General features: G+C 43.8%; 1 protein-coding gene across 2 annotated transcripts in view; it reads left to right on the top strand.

Moving 5' to 3' along the window:
* Nucleotides 1-741: 741 nt before the first annotated feature.
* Nucleotides 742-21,950, top strand: part of kitlga (kit ligand a) — a 32,405-nt gene continuing 11,196 nt past the window's right edge. The window contains exons 1-5 of one of the 2 annotated variants that reach the window (XM_068704537.1): nt 745-823; nt 1,020-1,116; nt 19,766-19,876; nt 20,557-20,613; nt 21,035-21,187. In XM_068704537.1, coding sequence (XP_068560638.1) covers nt 1,102-1,116; nt 19,766-19,876; nt 20,557-20,613; nt 21,035-21,187 — 336 coding nt within the window. In that variant the 5' untranslated portion in view covers nt 745-823; nt 1,020-1,101. Of the gene's footprint in view, nt 1,117-19,765; nt 19,877-20,556; nt 20,614-21,034; nt 21,188-21,950 lie in introns of both variants that reach the window. The other variant, XM_068704535.1, reaches the window with a different exon arrangement.

The following is a 21,950-nucleotide window of genomic DNA, read 5'->3' as shown; positions in this document are numbered from 1 at the left end:
TGGTGCCTTTGACATCTTTTCGTGATCGTTGTATGTTACTTTGTTGTCATTCTGAGGTCATTTCGTAGGTGAAGGCCAGGGGTCCCCCTGACACATTGGGCCCCTGGGCCTTGGCCAGAGGCCCGTTCAGCAATCCATCCATGCTTGCTGCCAAATATGTATCAACATGCCACAACCTGATGAATATGAAATACACACACACACACACACAGTGATATGATGTGTTGAAATGTATGGTATCCAAATATATGCACAGGATATACTGAATGCCATCACAAATACACATGAATCCTAATGTTGTGTTAATGTTCATATTACTTTTATTGTGAATTTTTTTGTATTTTGTTGCTTTGGCAACAGGGTTCTTGAAAGACTTCCACGCCAATAAAGGCATTTGCCCATTTGAATTTGAGAACAGGACATCATTCCAAGTCGGAAAAGAAAACCAACAACCACAAAAAACCCTAACCCTAACGTGATTAGCCCAAACGTCAAACGTTATGGGCACTTAATGGGTTAAATGCCTCGTAAAAAAATGTATTATGCAATTAAAGTCAACCAGCAACGGAGGAGCTGTGAACCCGCTTTCATGTCTGATCTAGATCTGTTTACACTTGGCGGCCGCGGTTTCGGAGCGAACCCTCTTCACACCGCGGCTCGTCAGAGGGCGGCTCTTTGGCTGCTCTTTACGCATCATTATAAAAGCTTAACCCCCTCCCTCCGCGCGCTGTCCCGCTCCACCGCTGCGAGCCCTCAGAGTCTGGATCTATGTTGTAGATAGATGGGCTAGATGCCACACGCCGTTAGCCTGCAGGTTGCAAAGGTTGAAAGTTTGATTTAAACATTATTTGCCGTTCTTCTTATTCCTCCTCCTCCTCCTCCTCCTCCTCCTCCTCCTCCTCCTCCTCCTCTTCTTCTTCTTCTTCTTCTTCTTCTTCTTCTTCTTCTTCCTCTTTGGGGCTTTGTTTCTCCTCTGCTCGGATACTGCGCTGACTTAAGCATTGGATATGTGCACACAGGATGATGACAACCCCTTTCCTCCCCGTAGAAGTAAAATAAAATAGGCTTTCGCTCACACTGGATTTACTCCTGTCGTTCCATATGAAGAAGCCAAAAGTAAGTGATTGTTTCTGTTTGTTTCTCCTCTGTTTGTTTTCCTTCTACTTGAGGAAATAAACGGGTTCTGCGCTGCAGCGTGACGCAGGGCAGCTGGACACGTTGCAGCCGTCAAACTTAACCTGTCAAACGAGTAGTTTAACCTTTTTTTCTTTATTTGTTTTTCCTCTTAATTCGCATCAGGCTGTGCATTTGGCTTTAAGAGAGATGGGCTCCACGAGCTGTTTTGTCAGAATTAAATGGAAATGTAAGAGCCAGCGGGATCCGATCTGTTCCGACACTTCCTTTCTTGTGGCGTGGCTTAATTACCGAGCCGTCAAACCTGCTTTCCTTCATGCAGTTTGTGGCTTTTAAAAAAAAAAAAGCTCCACCTGTCCTGAGTTTATACAGTGCGGGTCCACGCCTTCCTTATTCCGTTGTAAAGAGCGGCGCGCTCCCGATGCCTCCCCCCCCCCCCTCTCCGATCAATACACGCCAGACTGTCCCCGCGTGCTTATTCAGTTAGTTATTCTTGAAATGATTTGTAATCAGGGATGTGGTACAGGATTAGAGACTCACGTTACACCGATTTTTTTTTTTAATATATATACATATATACATGTTTATTTGTTTCACTGTGGAGAACAGACATGCCTGATCCACCTTTGCAGCCTGGCACAAGTCACAGGCGGGTAAATTAGGCCGGCGTTAATCAGGTAAACTGCGAGGTCAGGCTGTCAGGCTGTGCGTCTGTGGATATATATATATATATATATATATATATATATATATATATATATATATATATATATATATATATATATATATATATATATATTCCCGTATGTCCCGTATGTGTACGGTGGAACAGATCATTGTCCATCTGGAGACTTCAACTACGCGCGTTTCATCCGTCTGTGTGTTCAGTGAGGGAGCGCTGCGGGGCCAGTTTAGGCTCCGTGACCGGGAGCATTGACACCATTATTATCTTGGCTGACCCCGAAAAGAAAAAAAAAAGAAAAAAAAGTACAAATTGACGACAAATAGCTTCTTTCAAAGCTGCTCTATATTATTATTCTTTTAGCAAAGAGAATCAAAGGAAAAGGCGATCATTTAATTTCTAACAGCTGCTGTCCTTTTTTTTTTAATTTTTTTTATTTTTATGACTGTGGTAAAGTTCTTCATGAAAGGTTTGATCCATACCAGCAGCTGGTCACCTTAAGGCAACCAACTACTCTTAAACAAAGCTTCTTTTTTTTTAAGCACACTTACTGTGTTTTAAGTGAGAACAAACATATCTTCCTCTGAGCACATGAACGCACTCTGCCTCACTCTGAATGGCAATTCCAGCACCTTTTCGATGACTTAAACAGATAAGAAATGAAATATAATAATAATGATTTATCAGGGTGTGTGTGTGTGTGTGTGTGTGTGTGTGTGTGTGTGTGTGTGTGTGTGTGCGTGTGTGTGTGTGTGTGTGTGCGTGTGCGTGTGTGTGTGGGTGCATCTGGGAATAAAAGTCTTTGAAGTTTCCTGGAGGAAGGGTGGGCATCTCTGCATCCCTGCTGCTGTTAATCATATTCGCAGCAGACTCTCCCTTTATGTTTTTTTAATGAAGTTCCACAGTATAAGTTGTGCCTGGCTGCATCAGCCGACACCTTTCATCTTTTATTTACTGCTTTTCTCCCACCGTCACGTAGTCGCACGTAGAACACGTCTGTAGTGAACGTGCACCAGGGATGCCCTGGTCTGTGCAGACGGCTCGTGAATCCGTGGGGGACGATGTTCAGGACTTGTCTCTCGGTGTCTTTGTAATAACCCAGATATCGTAAAGGTTTTGGAAACGCTCCAACGGAGGGGACGACTAAAACGGATTAGCTGTGGCACACGAGGTGCATGTATGAGAGTGTGTGTGTGTGTGTGTGTGTGTGTGTGTGTGTGTGTGTGTGAGAGCGGGAGAGAAAGTGTGAGAGAGAGAAAGTGTGAGAGAGAGAGAGAGAGAGAGCACGTCTCCACCTCCACAGGACGTCTCGTCACCAGTAGGGAGCGCTCGTTTTCTGACGCCTGCACAGTGTCAGAGACGCCAGTCACTCAGGACTGTGGGTCATCCGGGTGGCTGGCCGAAGGTGACGAGCAGCTGGAGTGTGCGTTGTCCAGCCGGAGGTGTCGACCTCTTGACACGGGCTGTAAATCCACGGGCCAACTGCTCACATAATGTCTGGCTTGATTTACCTTGTTGTGCCCTCTTTATCTGCTCAGGGGACCGGCGTGCAACACGACGACGAGGAGATTTGTTTTTTATTTCTTTCTTTATTTCAGGAAATCTTCTTCATCGTTTCAGAATTTTTTTTTTTTTTTCGAAAGATGCAAATATAGGTGGTAGGCCAGAAGGCGATGAGGCGCTCTGCATCATTAGATTGATTATGTCACGCGGCAGGAGGTGGGGGCGTTGGGGCGAGGAGGGTGCTCCGATGTGTCAGAATTACACTCTTTGCGTTTAAAGCAAATTTGATTGTTAAAAATGAATGAATCACTTCCTCCCTCTCATTTCAAAGCCACGTTTGCTCGCTAGACTTTCAGTTACTGACGCTTTCTAATCGTCGACAGATATTTTCGTGGATTAGGGCTCGTTTGTCAGTGCCGCACATCAAACAGACCCCCCCCCCCCCCGTGATTCACGCTTCACTCACCGAGATGCATCACCGCCACGTTATCGTGCGTCGGCTCAACTACAGGCTCGGTGTTCCCGACCTTCAAGAATTTGTTTGTGGCTGCAACGTTCAATGAAAACATCTCAAACCGCTTGGGTGTCTTGGGTACCAATGCTGGCATTAAGCAGCGGAATCAGTTCTGCCGTTTTCTCTCAAAAGGTTGTGTGTGGTTGAAGTGGGTCACATGGTGCTGGTAAAACTAAATTCTTTTGGTTTGGTTATGTCATGTTGTTTCCCGTGCCTTGTGGGAAGTCTGAATGCTTTTTGTGTTTCGCATTCATTTGTAGAATACTGGAAATACCTTTTTCAAGGTTTTATAACTCGACCAAATAGCTAAGAAAAAAAAAACGACCTGTAACGGCAGAGAATACAAATTGAACGTCTCGTCTCTAATGAAAATAGCCAACAAACAAATTAAAGAGCTTCCCCCCCCCCGTTTGATCTCAGAAGCGGGACTTTTGGCCTCATCTGCACCGTCCAGGTCAGAGCAGGAAATAGTCAAGAGAAGAACCTTCCAGAACCAAGGTTGTGCAGCAGTGTTGGGGTTTTTCTACAGATGCTTAAGAAAGTGTCGCGTTGTGGTTAAGCGGATGCAAGAACGCTTCCGTGAGGTGGTCTCTGCTGATGCGACGTTGTTTCTTAGAACTTCGTTTAAGCGACGAAGTTCCTGGCAGAAAATGCAATCAAACTCACGGGTTCCCCAAGCTGTTTTCTTTAGAGAGTCACAGCCTAAAATGTTGCAGTTTTTCATTTTTCTTTTCCAGAAATAAAGCGGCATGCCGAATCCATAAAAGCAACAAAGCGGACATGGTTTGGGTTACAGGATTTGCCTCTGTCACGGAGGTCGGGCCTCGTGCCTGAGCATTTGACATCTTTTTTTTTTTTTTTTCTGCAGCAGCGTGATGATCGGTGTGCTGTTGCAGATCCAGAGGAAAAACAGCGGCTGCGTGCCAAATGCTATTGTGACCCTTTGTCAAAGCAGGCAGGTCCTCCTCTGAAAAAATGTGTCAAGATGAGTGAGTGACAGAGCTCTCAGAACATCGAGCGGGTGACAGGAAAAAACACTCGGGCAGAATTCAGAAACAAAGTCTTAGATCTCCGCGCCATTAACCGCGACACGCTGAGGTCTGTCAGTTAGAAAACTCCCGCAGGCCTTTTCTTTTTTCTTTTTTTTTTTCAACCTGGCGTGCCAGTTTGAAATGACCGGTTGGATCGGTTCAGTAATTTATTAGACGTTGGTTCGGGCTTGTCTCTGTACACAGAGTGCCGTGAGAGGGTGTCATGTGAATGCGAACATTGGTGGGGAAATCGGTGTCACATGGATGCAGAGCACGGCCGGAGCCAGGCCTGCTGGGGTGTGTTCTGTGGCTTGGCAGGAAGTGTGAACAGTGAAACTTTCTTCAGAGGCAATTTCCAGCACTTCACATGGAAAAAAAAACTCTCTTTTTTTGTTTTCTTCCTTCCTCTCAACTCCGAGGCTGGTGTCTCAAGTGACTCCCTATTTCCTACTTGGTGCACATTTTGCAACATGTACTTAAGATCAGAATTCAACAGATGATCTGTCGTCCGTAGGTTTTGCTATTGCAGCCGTTGGTTGCTGGAGAGTGGGGAAGGCTATTAGTGCAAGGTGGGCGGGAGATAATGGGGGCGCAGAGCCGTGAACAGCTTTGCACGTTGGGGCGTGAGGATTCTGTAGTCAACGGGGAATCAAAACAGGAAGCCGGCGTAGGTTTAGCGAGATCGGAGTTATATGTTGACGTGTGAGAAAATACGGGCAGAGCAGTTTTGAACAAATACGGAAGTTTAGTAGTGAAACATGAGACCGAAGGAAACGGCGTTACGGTAATCGGAACCTGGAGGTAACGAAGGAGTAAACCAATTGTTCTGCTTCAGAAAGGACTTAATTCAGCAGCAGTGTGAAGATGGAAGAATAAGGGGTTTCGGTAATGTTATTGATATTACAGATGTCCATAAACGTTGCAGTTTTACTGGTGGGATGTCGCTAAATTGCTGACTTTGGTTATCGCCGCACCGGAATAAACACAACCGCTGCTTCCGGAGCCGATGAGGAAAGTAGTAGTAACAAGTGGAGCCATCTTGCTTTTTTTTTTTCCCCCCCCCCATGACAGTTGCACATGCTCGGGCAGGATGTTTAGATCGTGTAGCAAGCGACACATGTTGTTGTTCCTGTGTAGCGTAAATGATCAATTATATGATAATGTGACATCCGTTTGGTGCGTCGACTCGTGAACTCGCTGATACTCAATACAGAGAGTTTTTAGCCTGGAGGCATCTCCGGGGAAACAACTCTAAATTAATACGTGAAACAAATTAGAGCCGATTGTCAAACACGTCGCCAAGGCTTCGGTGATAAGATGGAGGTACTGGAGCGTTGGGCTGCATCCAAGTTTTGGTGTTAAGCAATCAGTCAGAGAGCGATAGGGAGGCGTGGGTCAGATGAGGCTCGGTTGATTTACGAATTTGAGATCTGGCCGAGAGGAAGCATGTAAATCAGGAATAAAAGAGGGCCCAAAACAGAACCTTGTGGGACTCCATGTTTTACGGGCGCGACAGAACTTTTTCCAACGAGTGACCGTCGAAAAAGGCTGCATTTAAATCCAGGAGGATCGAGAAACACGGCCGTCGCTTACTACTCATTTTGAGTGATGACAGCAGTTTGAAGTTTGAAAGGAAGGATACCAGTTGACGGGGAGGTGGTGGTGGTGGTGGTGGTGATGGTGGTGGTAATGTGTGAGGATCAGGGGAACAGGTGGTGGCCCTCACTGGTCGGCTTTAAGTTGTGTTTTTGGGGTAACTGGAGCCGTCATCTATTAGTTCTGAATAGCATGATGACTGTAGTCGACGTGATGTCCGTTGTATATTTGTAGATGTGGACGCAGTGTCTTCTTAAACGTAGTAAATACTGAACAACGGAGACACTTCTGTGTTTTTCAAATCGCACCGCTGATTTAAAACCCGTGACCAACGTAGAATTTATTTATTAAAACAAAGCAACAAAAAAAATAAGCAAACCATTTTCTGCTTCTCAAATGTGATTTTCTGGTTTCTCTGTTTTGTGTCATCGTTAATTGAACAGCCTTGAGGGGGTTGTGTTTAGCGCTATGGTCACTGTGTGCTCTTGAACATCGTAATGGGCATTTTCCACTATTTTATGACATGTTGTAGACTAAATTGTTTAGTTGTATGTAAAAATAAAATAGTTTCGTTTTGGGGTTTTGCAGAGCAACCTCGTCTTTCTCAAACATTTTCATGGAGCTGTGGATTCAGCCCTCACACCCGGTCTGAATGCAATGTCCCCCAGAGGCTTAATTATATTTACTTAAACAGGATTTAGTGTGTGTAATTAAAACATAAATATATAGCATAAAGGGTGTGTGTTTTCTTTTTTAGTTGATTTGATTCCCCTTCTGTCACATTATAAGTCGTCCGGTGGCGTAAATGACATCTGGAGCAAATTCCAAATGCTTGATTTCCCCCGTCCTTTGAGATGCGAAGAAACACAACGTTTAAAAAGCGCATTCATCTTGTTGTGGTGTCGCTGTACGTGTGTGTGTGTGTGTGTGTGTGTGTGTGTGTGTGTGTTCTGGCTCTTTCAATTGCCTCGTGCCTGTGCGAATGGATATCTGTTTTACGAGCGTGGGGTCATCTCAAGCGTTGCGCTGTCCCCGTGCGCGTCTCTATCCGGAGGGCGGCTGGATTAGGTTTTCCACGTGATCGGGTTGTTCCCTCGAGCGAGGATGAGAGGCCGCGATGGACGGTTGATGTAGAGGTTTTGAAATCGGGCCGTTCACGTGGGTCGCTCGTGGCTTTTGTCAGGACCGCATTGCTCTAAGGCTGACATCTTGCGCAGTCGACTTTCACTGTTGAGTGCTATTTTTGACATGTTGTGGCATGACTGGTCTTGTGAACTGTTATCTCTTCGACTGTGGCAGCCATAATTGGAAACATCAGGAATTGTCTCATGGAATTAAAGAGGAGGGGATATTTGAGGAAGAATTCACAACCTGTTCTTTTTATCACTTCACAGTTTTCAACCGTCAACTTTGCTGCGAACACTGTATTGTTTGTGCCAAAAGGTAGCTTGTAACTGGATCTTAGAGTCTGAAGTTTGTTCGGCACATTATTTCCTTCTTCCTCTACCCCCATCTCAGTCACGGTTGCATTCATTACCAAAAGGAAACCCTCGGAAAACTTCCTTGGCTTCCTTGTCTTTCAACAGTGTCGAGCACATGTTTCTGCTCAGCGTCACTGTTCTTGCGCGATACAAGCAGACAGCGTAATAGATGGCGCATTTGAATAACCGCAGTGAGCGTGTTAACATCAGTGATGACCGACCACAGTCATGCACATCCGGAGTTTTTCAGTGCACACTTCAGTTCACTTTGCAATTGAATGATTCAGGAGGAAGACAAGGTAGAGGATAAATGGAGCGCTGAACTGTGGGTGAGAAGTTGTGAAGGTCACATCAGCAGAATTACTCTGATGGAGGGAAAAGCACGGTTGCTCAACTCAAACTTTTCTTCCTTGTTGTCAAGCCTAATGTTCCCTCTGTGCATATTAACCAGATCTGTCCTCGCAGCTATTTGTTGACATAGTAAGTGATGTGGCTGTTATAAAGGGACGATAAGGGGATTATGAAATAACGCTTTTCCTTTCCAAGGAAAACATCAGAGAACGTACGGCCGTCAAATGCACTTTATCTTCATCCTCCCCCCTTTTCTTTTCTTTTTTTTTTTTATTTGCTCTCAGTAGCAAGATCATATTTCCTGCTTGACATCAGCGGGGAGACCAAAGGCCTTCAGGCGGGACGAACACAAAAGTGTGAAATACTCGCCTGCAAATGTTACGTGTCGAGGGATTTTATTGTGAAAGGTAAGCGCAGACGGAGAGGATCTGGTATGCGCTGCCTCTTTCAAGGTTTAAAGGAGAAATTAAGTTTGCAATCTTGGTTTGGGACTACAAAGCCTCCATGTTGTTGTATACATATATATACATATATATTATATAGATGTATACAGACAATCTTCTGGAGCTAAGGAGCTATATTTCTGGGGTTATGGCGTAGCCAGCGGATATTCGGGCCAAGACTTCCTGTTCTGTCCGCTGCTCGTTGTTTACAATCCGTAAAAGTTGGAGGTTGAGAGACGATGTGAACTAAGTGTTTCACAAGTGTCCAGTTTACGAGCTAATTTTAGGACGATAAAAATGTAAATCATCGTCAAAGACGGTAGCCGGCGGGATTCGAGATTGCATTTCGGCCGAATGCGCTCCAAGGAAAAACAACAGTTCATAAAAAAAAAAAAAAACACATTGACGCGCAAATTCATCGCACAAATAAAAACGATCACATTTATTTGGGTAAATTGTGACCGGCGGTTTCATATTAATGAAAAACGGCAACAAAAAAAACATTGACATGATAAAATTCTTCAATTACACATTGGGACTCGAGTCAACGGACATCTGGTAATCTGATTAAGCCGCCGCGCGATCGGCCCAAATGTCAGGGGAGATTTTCCTCACCGGGAAATGTGGAATAACAAGAAGTCACCGAGCCTCACTGGTTCAAATGGGAACCTCGTGTTCGTCAGCATCTCTAGACAGTGTCTCCTCTCTGAACCCATTGTACCCTCCGTCGCCGTTAAAACCTCTAATCCTCTCCAGCTCTCACAACACTTTGATGTTGTTTGGTTGAAAGGGCACAGCATTTGGTACACACTTAACTTTACAGCCCATTGTTTCACACAAGAGGTGTCTCTTTTTTCCGCCGAAGCCACAATGACGCCCGGTCTCATTAGACAATCGGAAAGGTTTGTTTTTGAGCCACAAAACAGCAAAACAAATATTATTATTTTTTTATGTTGAATGAGCCATCAACATCCCTTAAAATGAGTTCTAGCTATGTGGCCCACGTGAAGCCACTTACTCACTTGGGACCGGTGCCGTGATGGGGGTTTGATTGAACTGAGCCCACAGGGGGGGGTCTCTACCTCCGTCTGTCCAGCTGCTGGTGACGCATTTCCTCCAGACGCTGTAGGTCAGAGGTCAGAGACGAGCGTCTTTGGATGTGACATCATTTTATGTTTTGCCTCTGAAAAGATTCAGTCGTTCAGTAAAGTTTTCATTAAAGTCACACCGTTGTTTATTATGCGTATTCACTATTTTTTTTTTGCTCATCTGTCCTTTTTTTTTTTTAGAGCATTTGGCTCTTCTCACAAGTCGGGAAGCACCGATCCCATCTGCCAGCTCGGGTTTTGGTCTTGGGAGAGAGAAAAAAAAAAAAAAAAAAAAAAAGAGCGACTGCCAAGTTTAACCGTCTGAAATATTCCTCAAAAGCCCCCCCCTTGTTTTTAAATAGCGCTTGTCGTCTCCAGCCGTGCGTCGAGACTCAATCTGAAAGGGTCACGTCGTGTTTTTCTAATGCACGATAATCACCGTGTTCGTCCAGAGAAAACACAACTTGGGCGCGATCACCATTACTACCACGAACCACCACTTTGTAATAGTCGGTATCAAAACAACATGCGGTAGCAATTTAGCAATGAGCCGTGGCTGCACAGTTGTGAATGTATAAATAAACCGCCGTTCCTCATCCAGAGATAATACCGCGGCAGTCCCCACCACCACAGAACCGCCCAGCACTTGTCAGACAAGTGCCTGTTAAGCTGCTGCGCTCTCCACTTTGATCCGATACATCAGGCTCCTCTCTCCATTACCTTGAAGTGCATCTCGTCGTCGGCGCTTTCCTCGGCAGACGGCAGCAGCAGCAGCTGCGGCCTCGACGCTCCTCGGATGCTAATTTGATTTACGCGTGAAGTAAGTGAGCTCCTGTCGCTGGAAAAAAAACCTTGCCGTGTACGTCCAGTACTATACTGCTAAACTTTGCTATACTGTGAGCCTCTCCGTCGTGCCGTAAGATGAGACATTTAACCGGTCACACTTCAATGCGTTATGGAAGGTCGGTGTTCCCCGGTAATGTCTGTAATCATTGCAAGCTAAACGAGAGACCGAAGCTCAAGAAGACTGTACTCTTTGTATGCTTTTAGGCTTGTAGGTCATTTCTCGCACATCTGCCATTCCCCTTCCCATCGGCTTCATCACCTCATCCTTCTATCAGCTTCATCAGCCACCACCACCACCACCACCACGTGTCTGGACTCCAACGTGGGGGGGGATTAATCGCTGCTGCTCAGGGCAGACGCCCCTCGATTACGAATCTCCCTGTAGAGTCCAAGCAGCCTAAGACTCTGTCAAGACTTTATCGTCACATCATCGGTTAACAATAAACAATTATCTATTCTTCATCTGACTCCTGATTGAAACTAAGCTGAGAAACACTAATGCAGCCGTCTTTATAGTCTCATCGTGATGGACTTTGAGCCCTCTCTTTTCCGTGCAGTTCAGCCATTAAGATGTTAAATATTGACGTGTGAATGTGACTGCGGTTCTTCCTGGTGGCCTGTGACCCGGTGAGTCTTTACAGTGCGGTCTGGTCAGTAAACAGCATGAGGGAATAGCTAATGTTGGCACCGTTTACAAGGGACCGAATTATACAAACAACGTCATACGCAATAAATATTGTAAACATTTTATTAATCGGGGGGGATGTAGTGTGGCTGGGAATGTTTAAAAGTCATGTTTAGATACTTTGGCCACCCCCCCCCCAAAAAAAACCCCCAATGAAAAACAAACCTCTGAATTTGAAACCCTTGGTGAACCTGAGCGTGGATCAACTCCAGAACATCTGGACGGCCCGCCTGGTCTTTCATTCGCACGGCCGTCATCATCTGCCATGTTTTAATCCTACTAAGGTCAAAATTCAAAACAATGATGCCGGGCGGCGAAAGATTAGGATAGAATACCCGCTTCTGACAAAACAGGCTGCATGTCGCTGTGGACTGATGTCATGCAAAGGACCTGAGTCTTCTGCTTTTATGAGATTATGTGGTTTTGAGGGCCACGGGGCCTGCAGCCTGGAGAGCCTGTTCGGCTAATGATACCTCGGGCTAATGAGACAGGGGGGGGGGGGCAAATGATGCAAATGGCAAATGATGCTGAGAGGGAGCAGGCACTGTAATGCACCTGACAATGACGGATAAGAGGGCTTTAGTTTGGAGGGTTACACCTGGTCGTTCTTCTCTTTCGGTTTGATATCAGCTGGCGCAAGAATAACGCTGCATTCACATTTACAGGCAGACCAGATGTACGGAAATATCTATTTCTTCATGTGTTGTATTCCTTGCCATGGCAACATATCATCCCTCGTTTTGCCGTCCCGTCGTTACAGCGGACGTTTTTCGGCTGTTGTCGGCATAAAAAGGGTTGATTTCGCTTTCAGTGTTCCCAGATAGGAGTGAGGCCCGTTTTCCTTTCCCCCGTCAGCGCGGCTGTGACTTCAGTCTTGTAAAGGTCACCGCGAGAGCGTCGGGGGGGGGGGGGGGGGGGGGACATTCAAATGAGTGAGTTGAAGTCATCTCGCTCTTTTCACACTGGAGCCTTGCTGTTTATTGATGTGTTTGGCCCAAGCTGTTGTGTTTGGAATTATTTCACAGAGATATTTCCCTGTTGAGATAAGGCGGCTCGCGATAAGACAGGAGTTATTGCTCTATTTTGCATCTAGGTTTTCGTTGGGTTCTTGGGTTCAGCACTGCGCCACAGAACATTGGTAATAAGGTTGTGAGCCTTATTGTGGATATGGGTTAACCTCGAGAAAGATTCACTACCATAATAACCGAATCATCTTTTAAGTTACAAGCTACATATGTGACAGACAATATTGATGTTTTGAAGTGTCCACTTGAATTTGCTGCTATAATTACGATAGATAAATCAAAGTAATTAACTAAGACTTTCAGTCTTTTTTAGACTTTTTGAGACTAAAAAGATTTTAGTAATTAATTAGGCATCCCTAATGAATTATCTTATTCCAGTCTTATCAAATGTAATCACCTGTTTGCCATCTTCTTTGTGTCTTGAGATCTTTGAGGCCTTGTTGTGCATCCGATAATCTATAAATGCAATTGTTGAAGCCGTCAAATGTCGTGATTTTAACATATTCGTCCTCTTCTTTTTAAGCTCAGCACAAATACAATAATAATATTGTGGCACCGTGACCACAGAGCGCTTTCTTCATAGCATGTTAGCCAAGAAACCAAAATGCCTACAGTAGCTCGCAAACCACCATCATTACAAGCAAAGTCGCACTTTAATTTTTAAAACCACTACTTAAAGGATTCGTGGTATGCAAATCTAATAGTTTACAGCCACACATTTTGATGGATATAATAACGATTGCAAGCATATGATCGCACCCCTTATATGTTAAATTGTAATACTAACAGCTCAATGTGCTTCTATTGTTTACTCCCTTGAAATATTCAAATGTAATCCAATGACGAACCCTAAAAAATGTCCATATCTTGATCTACACCAAACAAACACAAGACTTTCACCCAGGAGACCGCTGATCGTTGGGTTGTACTTAGGTCCACCTTCTTGCAAAAAAGCCAAAATAGCACCAGCCAAAAACCAAGATGGCGGTGTCCAAGATGGCAACTGCAAGGCTTCAAAACTGTAGACTTACTGCATCCACTGGTGGTTTTTAACAGGATAGAAAAAAAGGTTTTAAGAAGTCCAGCACGAGCCGTCTATTTGCAAGAAAGAGCTGAGTCAGCGGAGTGCGAGATCCTCGCTCTTGAACCTCCGGTGAGAAGCACCGAAGGAGATTGACAAACAACTTCCTGAGGAGTACGTTGAGCGTAAATACAACTTGTTATATCCAATAAACCGTTTACAGCTCTGGCCCTCAGCTCGTCTGTCAACATCTCAGAAATGTATTAATGGATTTCCATAAAACCTGGAGTACAAATCGGCCTTGGAGCAAAAGAAAACATTGATTATACTGTGTTGGCAATCCAGATCTGGGAATCCTGCCATTAGACATTTTGTTTTAAGCTATAACCCTAGGTCAGCATCAATGACATAATCAACTACATCAGTAAAGAGTAAATGATGCATCCTGTGTTTTAACAGTTAAATTCAACAATGTAGAAAAACGGTAAAATGCCGTTGGTAACATTCCCTCTGATTCCATTTTAAGTCATAACATCATGTGATTTTAAAACTAGCTAACTATCTTCCCACCAAAATTTTCCGGAAAAATCTTTTCACGCTTCAGAAAGGACGCTCCGGTCAGCACCGAACAGCCCCGGTGAAATTCGAACCCCCCCCCCCCCCCCCCGGCTTGTCGTCTGAACCAGTGGCTCCTCTACCGTTAGCAGCTTTCAGATGGCTTGTTTCATGGGTTGTGAAGCCGTCTCGTAAAGACCCGGGGAATGTGGGCCGATTTCGCCGTCGTCACTCACACATCACGCCCTGCTGCGTATACTGCGGCGTGTTTACTTGGCCCTACTTGCTCTCGCAAAAAAAAAAAAAAAAAAAAAGCCACAGGGATGGCCATACGTTTTAAAAAGAATAATGGCCGCTCCGCTAGCTACTTACCGCTGCTCTGCTCTCAGCGTGAAGAGTACACGTGTGTGCAGAACATATGTACCCCCCCCACCCTTCCACTGGCTTTACTCTCCATTCTCTCAGCACATGTCGAGAGGGACGTCATGCAAGTCTTTGCATGTGGTTTTGTTGAACATGTTTTTCTGCAAAATTGAAAGAACACCAATGTCTGACAGTGTGGGAGCCACATGTGAAATGTTGTAAACAGGATCACACTGTAAGCGAGTGGCGATGCTCACGACTGAGTGGCGGTTTTTGGACGCGTTTTTTCAAGATCACAGGAGCCCTTCTGCACTGGATTCTGTCCAAACCTAATTACATGGTTGTTGTTGTTACTTTCTTTTCAGTGATTTTCCAGCCTGTTTTCCAGGATATCATTTCATTTGTTCTACTGAGTCATCCTTTAAACAGACTTTGCAGGGGTGAAACCAGGTAACGTTGATTTAAATTCACATTCAGTGAAACCAGATGCTATAGCTCTGAAATAAGCATCCAGTCTGGTGCTTTGTTTCTATCCGGTGGCTTTTTTCAAAAATGTAAACCGGCACCCAACTTAAGACGGAAACCAAAAAAAAAAAAGGTACGTTGACTCGCTGAGCGTGAGATGAAGAAACCACATGGATTAGTTCTGTCCATAAGGCCTCCATGCGTCTGTAACAAGCTCCCCTATGTTGGACGCTTTGATGCTGCACAGTTCCTGATTGACAGGAAGCACCAGTCACCTTTTAAAATTACACAAAATCCAGTCAGAGGCAGAGAAACTTTCAAGAGGCATGAACCATCGGTGAGTTGGGATCTCACTTGAGGTTCGTTTGTGACCGTTCGAGTCTGGAAGTCCTTAAATTACAATAGCTTCAAAGTATGTTTTGGAGAAGACAGAGATCCTATTCTTTGAAAACAGACAAAGTACCGGAATCTGTTCAAATTTGTTAAAGATTTTTTGGTGGTTTTTGTTTTTCCTGAACAACAAGTCCTGGATCTTAAGCGGCCCGCTCTTGTTGTTTCTGGAGCTTCTCTGGTTGTATCCACTGTGTCCTGTACACATGTGATTCACGACATGCAGGAGGGCGACGCGTACCTGATGAATTACCAGATACCCCACGCATTTGTCTTTTTTTTTTTTTTTTGCTAATCCCTCATTGTCCCCGTCTGCCATTGAGAGACGATTCGTTTTGGTGAGCAGCAGAAGCTCGGTGGAATTGAATTACGTCCCATCTGCGCTTTTAAATGCCGCTTTCTTTCTTTTCCTTCGGCCTTTTTTTTTTTCCCGCTGTTGATGGATCGCTGTTCCATTCTCTCTTCCTGTTGTGGCTTTTTTTTTTTTTCGTTTGACCAAATGTGCAGTAGCAGGAGGAAGGTGGGTGGCGGACTCTGCCTTGAAGATTTGACAATGACTGATCTAAATGGCCCAAACTGGCAGGGAAAGTGTTGACTTAAAAAAAAAGAAAAGAAAAAAGAAAGTATGAATGTAACTGTGAATGAGAAGCAACAAGCTGCTGCTGCTGCTGCAAAAAAAAAAAGCACAAGCATGGTCATAAAAACCCTTCTTGAATAAACTACAGAATGAAATGCTGCTGTACTGGTTGAGGTGCCTGAAGATTAGACATGGCTCAGCTCACTATTATAATGTTATCCCTCTTTGTGTAACACTCTAAAGCTTTGTTTCGCCAACCAAGGAGGTTCAACTTTCAAGCTTGCTGAATTGTTTTTTGGGTTAGGCCCTGGCTGGCCCTAATCTCTATTTAGAGGAGAATTGCAGTCCCATTGCATAATATGGTCAGAGAGGAGGAAGGAGGTCAGCCAACTGAATGGCAACTGTTAACGTACGGTAAGCCAGTGCTGCTCCATTAGGCGGTGAAATGCCTCATCGGCGGCATTGTGTACAACAAATTGAACCGTGCCGAGGTTCCTTTTTCTTCCTCATAGAACGATTTTAAAGACTTTTTAATCCGTGCATTGTTTACGTCCAGCGGTCTTCCTCGCTGCCGTTTTGTTGATGCATTACTACATTTACCTCTTCATCATCATCATCATCAACCGTCGGTAATTTGCTTGTGCAATGTTGTCCTCGTGCGCGATACAATCAAAGCAGGGAGCCACTCGTGAAAACAGTGCTTCATATAGTGTTACTAGTGGTCAAAGGTCAAAGAATAACTTTGTTTTAAACAAAGCTTCATTCAAAAGTGTTGCACATCTTTTAAGACCAAAGACACTCTAAGAATCCATCGTAGGCCGCGGTTACACTTGTCTTTTCAACGCAACTTTTGTCAAGATCGGAAACTTTTGTTTATTACCGAATTAGCGGAGCTTTGTCAGCGGCTGTTCTTCAACGCAACGAGTGAAGGGAGGAAGTGCAAGCAGCTAAATATAACGGGGGACTTTTATTGTGAAGAATTAATAGGACTTTATTGGCAGCTATTCCTCAATAAAACACATTTACTGATACTGCAGAGAGGAACAAAACTGAGGAAATAAAACTATTGGGAAGAATTTAAAGGAGATTACGTGTTTATCCATTTGTTGGCGTCTGTTCTTCAATGTTCACTGACACCGCGGGGAGGAAAAGTAAGCAGCAAAAAAAAACAAAAAGAAAACGGGGGACTTTTAATTTGAAAATTTGTAGGAAAAGGTTTTACAGCCACTACTTTAACCAGGAAATATATCCGATCAGGCAGGTCACATTGAAGTGTCAAGCATGGACACGCATCCAAGCACAAAAAGACGCATTGAAAAAACGAGTGTAACCACAGCGATGGATTACAACATACTACCTACCGGGCCCTTTGTTCCTTTTAATACTCATTTGCTAGTAACATGACAAAAGGGTTCTCATGCTGCAACTGTCAGACTGTTACCGCCCTGAAGATCTGACGAGTTGTAGACAAATCACTGCATCTTCCGTCCCCCGGGCAACGCCGGTGGCGGAGCAAAATGCGTCCGACTGCTCGACAATGCACACGCAGACCTTGACGCCCAGGTCGCTGGTGATGTCTTATCATTTAAACTCCACCTGTCAGAAATCTCTGCTATGTGTTTTTGAAAGTTGAATAGTCCCGTATCTACCTGCGTGTCACAACAACGCCGTGTTGCAACATGACGTGTCAGTTTATTTGAAAGTTTACTTTTCTCACGGCCCTAAAGGTCCGCCGAGGAGCCGGCAGGCATGACAGCAGCTGAACACAGCTTAAAAACTGCAGGTCTGACCACTTAAAACAGAAACCTGCATGCCCTCTATAAACAGACCCACGTCCAGAAAAGCAGTTAACACTCTTAACCCGGCTCAGAATTCCAACTTTAAAATACCAAATGCACCTTAACAGAGAAACCGTTTCGACATGTCGCAGCAAGGAAAGCACAGGTTTGAAATAAATCCAATAAATAATGACTGAATTCCATTTAGCTGCTTCAGTTTCAGCATCCTGGTGTTGTTCATGCTGGCGTACTGTCGCACCTCATTGGGACACTTGAGCGCAGTGAAGCCATTGTTAATGTGTAACAATTAGCTTATTTTTCTTGCTTATGTCAAGTCAAAATGGTCAGCTGTAAACATAAAAACGTTTATAGGGTCTATCTTGGAAGAGTGTTATGTCTTTTCCTGTGGCATCAATGCACTAAAAGAGAGCACAAACACATTAGATGGTATGTAATCTTTTTTCTCTTTAATCTTCAACAGTAATTCAGGACAGACACTGATCTGAAGGTTGGTCCATACCGAGACAATACTGATAAGTCTTCTTTTACAATGCCGGCATGCTCGCTTGTGAAATAGTAGCGCATCTTCATCAGAGACATTGAGCCATGTGTGTGTTTTTTTTTTTATTTTATTGCCAGTTAAGTTGCTATAAAATTCCTGTTTATTGCTGACTTGTGTGACAGAAGAAGCTGCTTTGCAAAGGACGTGCACGAGGCCGGGCCATTTAACCCTCTTTGGCTGGAGGGGAAAGATGAAAACGTTCATATTTCTGCTGTTGTGGTTCCATAAATAAGAGTAGAGCCTTTACACGTGGAAGTTAGAGAAATTAAATCACCATATCATCCAAACTATTATTACTTTTTTTTAAAGTTATGTCTCGGCGGAACACAGACATGGTGGCATTCTTTTATCATTTTCAGTTCAAAGTCCTCATAAATCATTAACTATGAATAGGAAATGAATACGAAATCTCCACATGTTCTTCAGAACAATGAGCAGTTTGCCGCATTTTGCGTCAATATTGCCTTAAATTATGCTCTCAGTGGTAGAGCGGGTCGTCCTTTAATAAATAGATCGGCGGGTCGTCCATGTCCCTTGGGCAAGAACACTGAACCCCAAAATTGCCCCCCGAGGGCTGTGTCTACGGTGTGTGTGTGTGTGTGTGTGTGTGTGTGTGTGTGTGTGTGTGTGTGTGTGTGTTGCTCAGTTAGTCCTAGTGGAGAGGGGCACCTTGCATGGTAGAACTCTGTCATCAGTGTATGAATGGGTGAATGACATGTAGTGCAAAAAGCGCTTTGAGTGGTCGGAAGGCGCTGTACAAGTACAAGTCCATTTAGCATACAGGCAGTAATAACACTTCAGTGACGACTGTTACGGTCTTGACTGTCGACTCGTGCTAGATTACATGGTGGCCCTCTTTTTTTTCAGGTTAGTGCAAGAGCGCCTCGTAATGTCTGCCGCTATGCTGTATGACGTCAGCCCATAAATGTGGTCAGGTGGTTTGGGGAAGGCCAATAGGTGTAGGTCTATAGCTAGGTGTGGCCGAGAGTTTTACAAACCTGTTGGTGAGTTGCAGCGTCGCTTGCCAAATCTGCAAATTTTATGCTCCGTCTGTGATTTTCGACCCAATCTCATTGGAAAGGCGTACAGGTAGCAGGACATTTTAGGTCATGACGATGCATTTTTATGCTTTTTCGCGTGTCATTTTACGCCATGTCATTACTGCGAAACGGCTGCAGTTGGTTGGGTTAAGGAAACAATAGTTAGATTTAGGAAAAACATTAAAGTTGTGCTTGAAATAAGTACGTAACACAAGAAACAAAAAGTCCCAAAAGTAACTAAAATATAACACTTTGGGACACGAACACACACGTCTCTTGGTTGAAAGTCCCGTGTTGTTTGACCCACCCCGCCATGAGTCGTCTTTTTACACCCTGTCACTTACCCCGAGTGTAGCATATTGATCCGTATGTGTTTACGTTGCAGTCAGGACGGACTACATGGTGTGCAATGAGCCGCTAAAAGCAAGAATAGCTTTCATCTTTGCACGCTGGGTGACTTGCTTGTAAGCCATTTTGAGGAACCTCGCAGTGCATCCGACATGCCAGTCACAATGAGTCGATTATCATCTGAAGAAGACGCAATCGTGTCACATGTTGTTATTTATCATGTTGAGAGGATGTGACTAATTGTCCGAACATCTTGTGTTTTGTCTTGTGTTGTGTTTGATCTGCAGATTTGGATACGCGTCTGTGTCCATATACTGCTGTTCATCACGCTTGGGGTACATTCAAGTAAATTTGACGTCAACCCAGTGACAGATGACATCTCTAGACTCTCTGTTTTGGTAAGAACAATGCTGTAATTCATTATGAACACTATCGCTTTTATATATCAGATCATAATCATGTCTGTCGCTACTAAATCAATTCTGTATCTGGAAGGATATTGTTAAAATCCATGTTCTTGCCATCTGCTTTATTGGCAAAGTTTACATGAATAAAGGTCAAAAAGAGAGGGAGCTCAAAAACATCTTGACAACAAAATCAACTTGAAGGCACAATGAGTAGGATTTATTAGAATTAGCTTTGTCTGCTTTACATTTCCCTATAATCGCATTTTTTTGAGGCGCCATGTGAGCCATTTTTGTAGATTCCTCTTGGATACTTGCTCACAATCTGGCACCTAATTGCTTTATTTGTATAGAGGCGTGCAGAAATGTCCCGGACTTCTAGTGGGTCAACAGTGATGATTGAGAGGGGTTATTTTTGTGTGTGAGTTCATACATTGTTTTTTTTTTAGAAAAATCCTAATCATTCTGCCTTTTTAATAAATGTAAACGGCTCCAACAAGTAAGTGGATTTAGCTCTCCGGAATGAAAGTATTCGTCCTGTTCTGGCAAAGATTAAGTGACAGTTTGTCCACATGCTGCACAATTGACTTGCAGGTCTGCTGTTATTTAGAAATGAAAATGCAATTTGTCTGCCATTTAATGTTTTTGTACTTTTTTTTTTTTTTTTTTTACAGAGGCAAAATATTCCTAAAGATTACAAAATTCCTGTACACTACGTTCCAAAAGAAGAGGTAAGATATTGTGGCAATACATTTCCAAAATCTGCTGAGTTAAATTTAGTATTTTCACAATTTACAGTAGAAACCTTTTGAATTTGCAAATGAGCAGATGTCCTTGACCATTATTCATACTCAAACTATACATGCAAGAAACCTCCGGTTAACTTTTCCTCAGCTACACCTTGACGCCAAACTTTGGCTGACCTCATAACAAATGTACTGTGTAAATATTGAGTCATCTGCCAAGTGGAGTCTTAACTGCAAAAGTAACATTTGACTGGGAGGATTATTTGACTTTGGTGGATACGCAGTCTACTCAGAGCGTCCTTGTTGGTGTTGTTTTGGTAAACCTGATTAGCACACTGTATGCGTTCAATGATGATACAATAATTGCTCCATTAATGCCATGTCTCTGCTCTTCTTCTTCTTCCAGGGAGGGATGTGTTGGGTAAAATTAAACGTCTTCTACTTGGAGGAGAGTTTAAAGGGTTTAGCGCATAAGTTTGGAAACATTTCATCCAACAGAAAAGATATTAGCATATTCATCCAAATGTTCCAAGAACTGCGGCTCAACATGGGGTCTGTGGTGAGTTCATATTGTGGTCGTACCGTTATTAAACATGTCCAATAACAGAGGGGAAATACGTAGTCTGTTGTTGTTGCCGAGTACAAATTTGGAAGGTTTGAAACTACAGTTTTGCTTGGAGAAAAAATCAAAAAGGTGAAATCCATAAATTGTCGTCCTTTTCAGCAGCGAGATCCTAAATAGATCCCCTGCAGGGCAAATACACAGACTTTGGCTTTATGAGGCTGAGACTACATCCACACCAATACGTTCTTGTTTTAAAACCCTGTTTCAGCACCGTTTTATAAAAAAAATTCCGGCCATACTAACACACCTGAACATGAACATCACATGACAATTCGCATACACTGGGAGATGCGGGTGCCGGTGTAAACAGGAAGTAGATTGGACACTTACAAATCAAAGTTTTACGAGATTATGGGTCAATAGATTTAGTCAACGCGTTTCTCACTCGTGTCCTCGGTTTTCGTTGTCGTCTGTCTTTTCCCTCGGAGCTCTGATGTGAGAGCATTTAGGCTTTTGTTCGTTGACGGTTTCTGCGTGAACTTCACAATAGTTGTGCAGAACAAAAGAAGCATTGATAGCTTGCTTCCTCCGCATGTCGACACTAGAAGCATTAGAATATGCAGGAATTAACTGCACAACAGCTGCTAGTATAGACAACAAGGTCGACGACGCCTGTAATCCGTTATCCGTGTTGAATTAACCAGCGGTAGTCGATCGGTAATGAAGGTTTGTTTTCTTCTCAACATCAACACTCGCA

The sequence above is a fragment of the Cebidichthys violaceus genome, unplaced genomic scaffold (assembly GCF_023349555.1).
Source record: "Cebidichthys violaceus isolate CVI_PGR_0920_01 unplaced genomic scaffold, fCebVio1.0.p SCAF_94, whole genome shotgun sequence".
In the NCBI taxonomy this organism is placed as follows: domain Eukaryota; kingdom Metazoa; phylum Chordata; class Actinopteri; order Perciformes; family Stichaeidae; genus Cebidichthys; species Cebidichthys violaceus.
This window is presented reverse-complemented; position numbering and strand designations above follow the sequence as displayed.